Here is a 4,856-nt window from a genome sequence, read left to right on the forward strand (position 1 = left end):
AAGGCCAAAGGACGAAGAAATAGCGGCTCACGAGGTACTGAGACTTCCCCCAGGCATGGTCCTTTGTGTGGGCACCCCACACTTAGTTCTCACCATCTAGCTCATTTTTGCACTCTTCCAATGGCTTTGCTTCCTATGCTTATAATCCTAAAAAATAAAAACAGACATTACAAAAATAATATAATAAAAATAAAAATAAAAGAAAGCAGTAAAGCTGGGTTGCCTCCCAACAAGCACCTGATTTAACGTCGCGGCACGACACAGAATCTCGTCTAATCATTGGCAAGTAACACCTTCGACTTCTGACGACCAAAGTCACCTCCATAATAGTGCTTTACTCTTTGTCCATTCACTAAGAACGTTCTCTCGCCACCTACGATGCGCAACTCAATTGCACCATGTGGAGTGACTCTCACTACCTCAAACGGGCCGGACCATCTCGATTTGAGCATCCCCGGAAAGAGTCTCAACCTCGAATTAAACAAGAGAACCAATTGGCCCGGTTCGAACTCGCAATTGTGGATATTCTTATCATGCCAGCGCTTGGTCTTTTCTTTGTATAATTTGGCATTCTCATACGTGTGCAAGCAAAACTCATCAAGATCGTTGAATTGCATAAACCATTTTTCACCCGCTAATTCTGCATCAAAGTTCAGCTTCTTTATCGCCAAATAGGTCTTGTGCTCAAGTTCCACTGGTAAATGGCATGCCTTCCCATAAACCAGCTTGTAAGGGGAGGTTCCGATTGGAGTTTTGTAGGCGGTCCTGTATGCCCATAGAGCATCATCAAGCTTTGTACCCCAATCTTTCCTACTTGCACTAACCGTCTTCTCTAGAATCTGCTTTATCTCTCTATTTGACACTTCAACTTGTCCACTAGTCTGAGGATGGTAAGTGGTTGCAACCTTATATTTGACCCCGTATTTCACTAAGACATTGTCCAATAGCTTGTTACAGAAATGGGTGCATCCATCACTTATCATCACTCTCAGAGTGCCGAACCTTGTAAAGATATGCCTTTTCACAAAGTTAACCACAACCTTGGCATCATTGGTAGGAGGAGCAATGGCCTCCACCCACTTCGACACATAGTCAATGGCCACACGATCACACCTATCACACCTCCTCACGAACTCATGGGCATCTTTAAACAACCTAGGCCAATAGAAACCCGATTGCAACACCTTGGATGCCATTTTGTCACCCGCATGATGACCACCATAGGGCGAGGCATGACAGTCATGCAAGATAGCATTTATTTTAGATTCAAGCACACATCTTCTCATTAACTTATCGGTACACGATTTGAACAGAAACGGCTCATCCCACACATATGATCTCACATCTCGCAAGAACTTCTTTTTAGCATGAGGTTCAAGATCAGGTGGCATTTCTCCACTTGCCAGATAGTTTAGAAAATCTGCATACCATGACACCTCCCCAGCAGTAACGGCCAACAATTGCTCATCCGGGAAGGTTTCCTTGATGACATCTCCCTCAGCTTCATGATTCCGAGTTTCTAACCTGGACAAGTGATCAGCCACTTGATTCTCTGTTCCTTTACGATCTCGGATCACTAAGTCAAATTCCTACAAAAGTAAAACCCAACGGATTAGCCTTGGTTTTGCATCTTTCTTTTCAAACAAATACCTGATGGCTGCATGGTCAGTGTAGACGATGACTTTGGTGCCAACCAAATAGGTCCAAAATTTATCGAACGCCCATACTACAGCAAGAAACCCCTTTTCTGTCACACTATAATTTATTTGAGTAGGAGTGAGAGTCTTGCTTGCGTAGTGAATGGAGTGAAATATTTTGCTCCTCATCTGGCCCAATACGGCCCCAATTGCACCTTCACTAGCGTCACACATCAACTCAAATGGCTCATTTCAGTCAGGAGCCACTATGATTGGTGCACTCACTAACTTCTTTTTCAGCTCCTCGAATGCTTTCAGACAAGCATTATCAAACTTGAACGGCACATCCTTCTCTAACAACCAGCACAAAGGAGAGGAAATTTTTGAGAAATCCTTTATAAATTGGCAATAAAATCCTGCATGTCCCAGAAAACTCCTAACTACTTTCACTGAAATCGGTGGTGGCAATTTTTCAATTGCTTCCACCTTAGCCTTGTCAACTTCAGTCCATCTTTGGACATGTTATGCCCCAGCACTATACCTTCACGTACCATAAAATGACACTTTTCCCAATTCAGTACCAGATTAGTCTTCTCGCACCTAGCAAGCACTTTAGAAAGATTGGTCAAGTATTCATCAGAAGAAAGACCAACACAGAAAAATCATCCATAAAGACCTCCACAAACCGTTCCACCATATCGGTGAAAATAGCCATCATACACCTTTGAAAAGTCGGATGTGCATTACACAACTCGAATGGCATTCTCTTAAATGCATAAGTGCCATAAGGGCATGTAAAAGTGGTCTTTTCTTGAACTTCCGGGGCAATAGAAATCTGATTATACCCCAAATAGCCGTCAAGGAAACAATAGTATTCCTGTCCGACTAACCTGTCAAGTATTTGATCAATGAAGGGCAGAGGGAAGTGACCTTTTCGTGTAGCATTATTCAACTTTCTATAATCTATGCATATTCGCAAACCAGTCACAGTCCTAGTTGGGATTAATTCATTTTGTTCATTCACTCCAACAGTCATACCCCCCTTTTTAGGTACACATTGAACATGGCTTACCCACTTACTATCGGAGATAGGAAATACTATACCTGTGTCGAGCCACTTAATCATTTCTTTTTCTTACCACCTCTTTCATGATTGGATTTAGGCGGCATTGATGTTCCACGCTAGGCTTGTGTCCCTCCTCCATGAGTATTTTGTGCATGCAGAATGCAGGGCTAATACCCTTTATGTCAGACATTGTCCTACCAATGGCATGCTTGTTCTCCCTCAGCACCCTTAAGAGATTTTCTTCCTGCAAGTTAGACAAATGAGAATTAACAATCATAGGTAAAGTGTTAGAGCTTCCCAAATATGCATAATGAAGATGAGATGGTAAGGGTTTAAGTTCCAGTTTTGGGGCCTCCTCAACTGAGGGTTTAGGGGGCGGGCTGATTGTCCTATCCAGAGGCTCAAATTGGGATATTTCTCTTATATATTCTCAAGATGCATCCAGAATTTGCAACATCTCCTCAACCTCTTCTTCAAGTTCTAAGTGATTGAACAACATCAATGCCTTTTTCTAGTGCATCTTCTTTAAACGCATTTGGCTTTACGCATGGTTCATTTATCTCAACCACAGAAATCATGGTTAGGTCCTCGTAATGACGAGGTAACTGAATGGTTTGATATACATTGAAGAATGCTTCTTCATTGTCAACCCTCATGATCATCTTACCTTCTCAGACATTGATAATTGCATCTCCAATGGCCAAGAGAGGTCGTCCCAAGATGATATGAACTAACTCATCAGCCTCATAGTCTAGGATGATAAAATCTGTAGGGAAAATAAACTTTCCAATCTACAGTAAGACGTCCTCATTACCCCCTCAAGATAAACATAAGATCTATCAACTAATTATAGCATCCTCGTGATGGGTATCGGAGCTCCTAAGCCCAATTGTTTGAACACTGACAACGACATCGAATTGATACTTGCTCCCAAATCACACAAGGCCTACCCACATCAATTTCACCAATCCTCACGGGGATGGTAAAACTACCCAAATCCTTAAGCTTTTGTGGAAGCTTATATTGAATCCTGGAAGTGCACTCCTCAATAAGTGCGACGGTCTCAAACTCAGTTAACCTCTTTTTATTTGCCACTATATCCTTAATATATTTTGCATATTTTGGGACATCACGGAGCATGTCCACCAAAGGGATGCTCAAGTGTATCTGCTTCAGCATATCTAGAAATTTGTGAAATATGTGGTCATCATTCTTCTTTCTCAATCTTTGAGGAAAATGGGGGTGGCACCCTCTCTGATATATGCTTAGACTCTATTTTTGTTTCTATCATCTACCTCTACAGGTTTTGGCACTCTTTCTTCATCGATGACTCCTTTTTCTTCTTAGGCACTTTTACCAACTCTCTCCCATTTCTCAATATCACTGCATTGACTTGAAGATTTTTCTCTATATCACCTGGGAGAGCTCCAACAGGTCTAATATTCTGATTGTTAGCCATTTGCCCAAACTGCCTCTCTAGATTTTTGAACTCTATGCGCAATTGTTGATTCTCAACCCTAACTTGTTGATTCTCAGCCATTGCTTTCTGATTTTCTATCAAGAGCTTTTTCATCATGTCAGACAAACTCTCTTCTACTTGTTGTAGGGGTTTAGGTGGCTGATTGTAAATAGCTTGAGGCCTGTTATTCTGATTTGCACCCCAAGAGAAGTTAGGATGATTTCTCCAGTTATGATTGTATATGTTACCATATTGAACATTTTGATTCATCGGCCCTCTAGCTTGTTGCCCCACATAGTAGATGGATTCAGGATTCACGGGGCATATGTCACTTGTGTGACCTTCACCAATAACTCTTAGCAAGCGGGCATCTGTTGCACATTTAGCATCTGTTGTGCTTGGTGCATTGTCATTTTATTCATCTGATTTTCTAATCTAGCTATATCTACCCACATGGCTGAGAAATCATCAAGCTCAATTACACCTGTTGCCTTTTGTTTAAGTGCTCTTCGTGGTTCCCCATCTCCTTTACAATTATTATCATTAACTGTGAAATTGTTTAACATTATCTGGATTTCACTATATGGTCTTGCCATACAACTACCCCCACATGCTGAGTCAAGATTCATCTTTGATGTCTCGTCCAACCCATCAACTAAAGTTAGACCCAACACCTCATCAGTCTGACAATGAT

General features: G+C 41.6%; 1 protein-coding gene across 1 annotated transcript; it reads right to left on the minus strand.

Moving 5' to 3' along the window:
* Positions 1-272: 272 nt before the first annotated feature.
* Positions 273-3,882, minus strand: LOC142173411 (uncharacterized). The gene is made up of 6 exons (XM_075238996.1): positions 3,628-3,882; positions 2,777-2,947; positions 2,528-2,679; positions 1,923-2,148; positions 800-1,589; positions 273-694 (listed from the first exon to the last, which is right to left on the minus strand). Exons 1-6 carry the CDS (start codon positions 3,880-3,882, stop codon positions 273-275), a joined length of 2,016 nt encoding a protein of 671 aa, XP_075095097.1.
* Between the last annotated feature and the right edge of the window lie 974 nt (positions 3,883-4,856).

Source organism: Nicotiana tabacum, chromosome 19 (assembly GCF_000715075.1).
Source record: "Nicotiana tabacum cultivar K326 chromosome 19, ASM71507v2, whole genome shotgun sequence".
NCBI classification, from domain to species: Eukaryota; Viridiplantae; Streptophyta; class Magnoliopsida; order Solanales; family Solanaceae; genus Nicotiana; species Nicotiana tabacum.

Excerpts from the sequence above, each read along its gene's own strand:
- LOC142173411 (XM_075238996.1), bottom strand. The coding sequence starts at position 3,882 with ATGCTGAAGCAGATACACTTGAGCATCCCTTTGGTGGACATGCTCCGT. Across the intron at positions 2,149-2,527 it reads ATTGATCAAATACTTGACAG|ATGGACTGAAGTTGACAAGG; the intron begins GTTAGTCGGACA and ends ACATGTCCAAAG. Across the intron at positions 1,590-1,922 it reads AGGAGCTGAAAAAGAAGTTA|GAATTTGACTTAGTGATCCG; the intron begins GTGAGTGCACCA and ends TTACTTTTGTAG.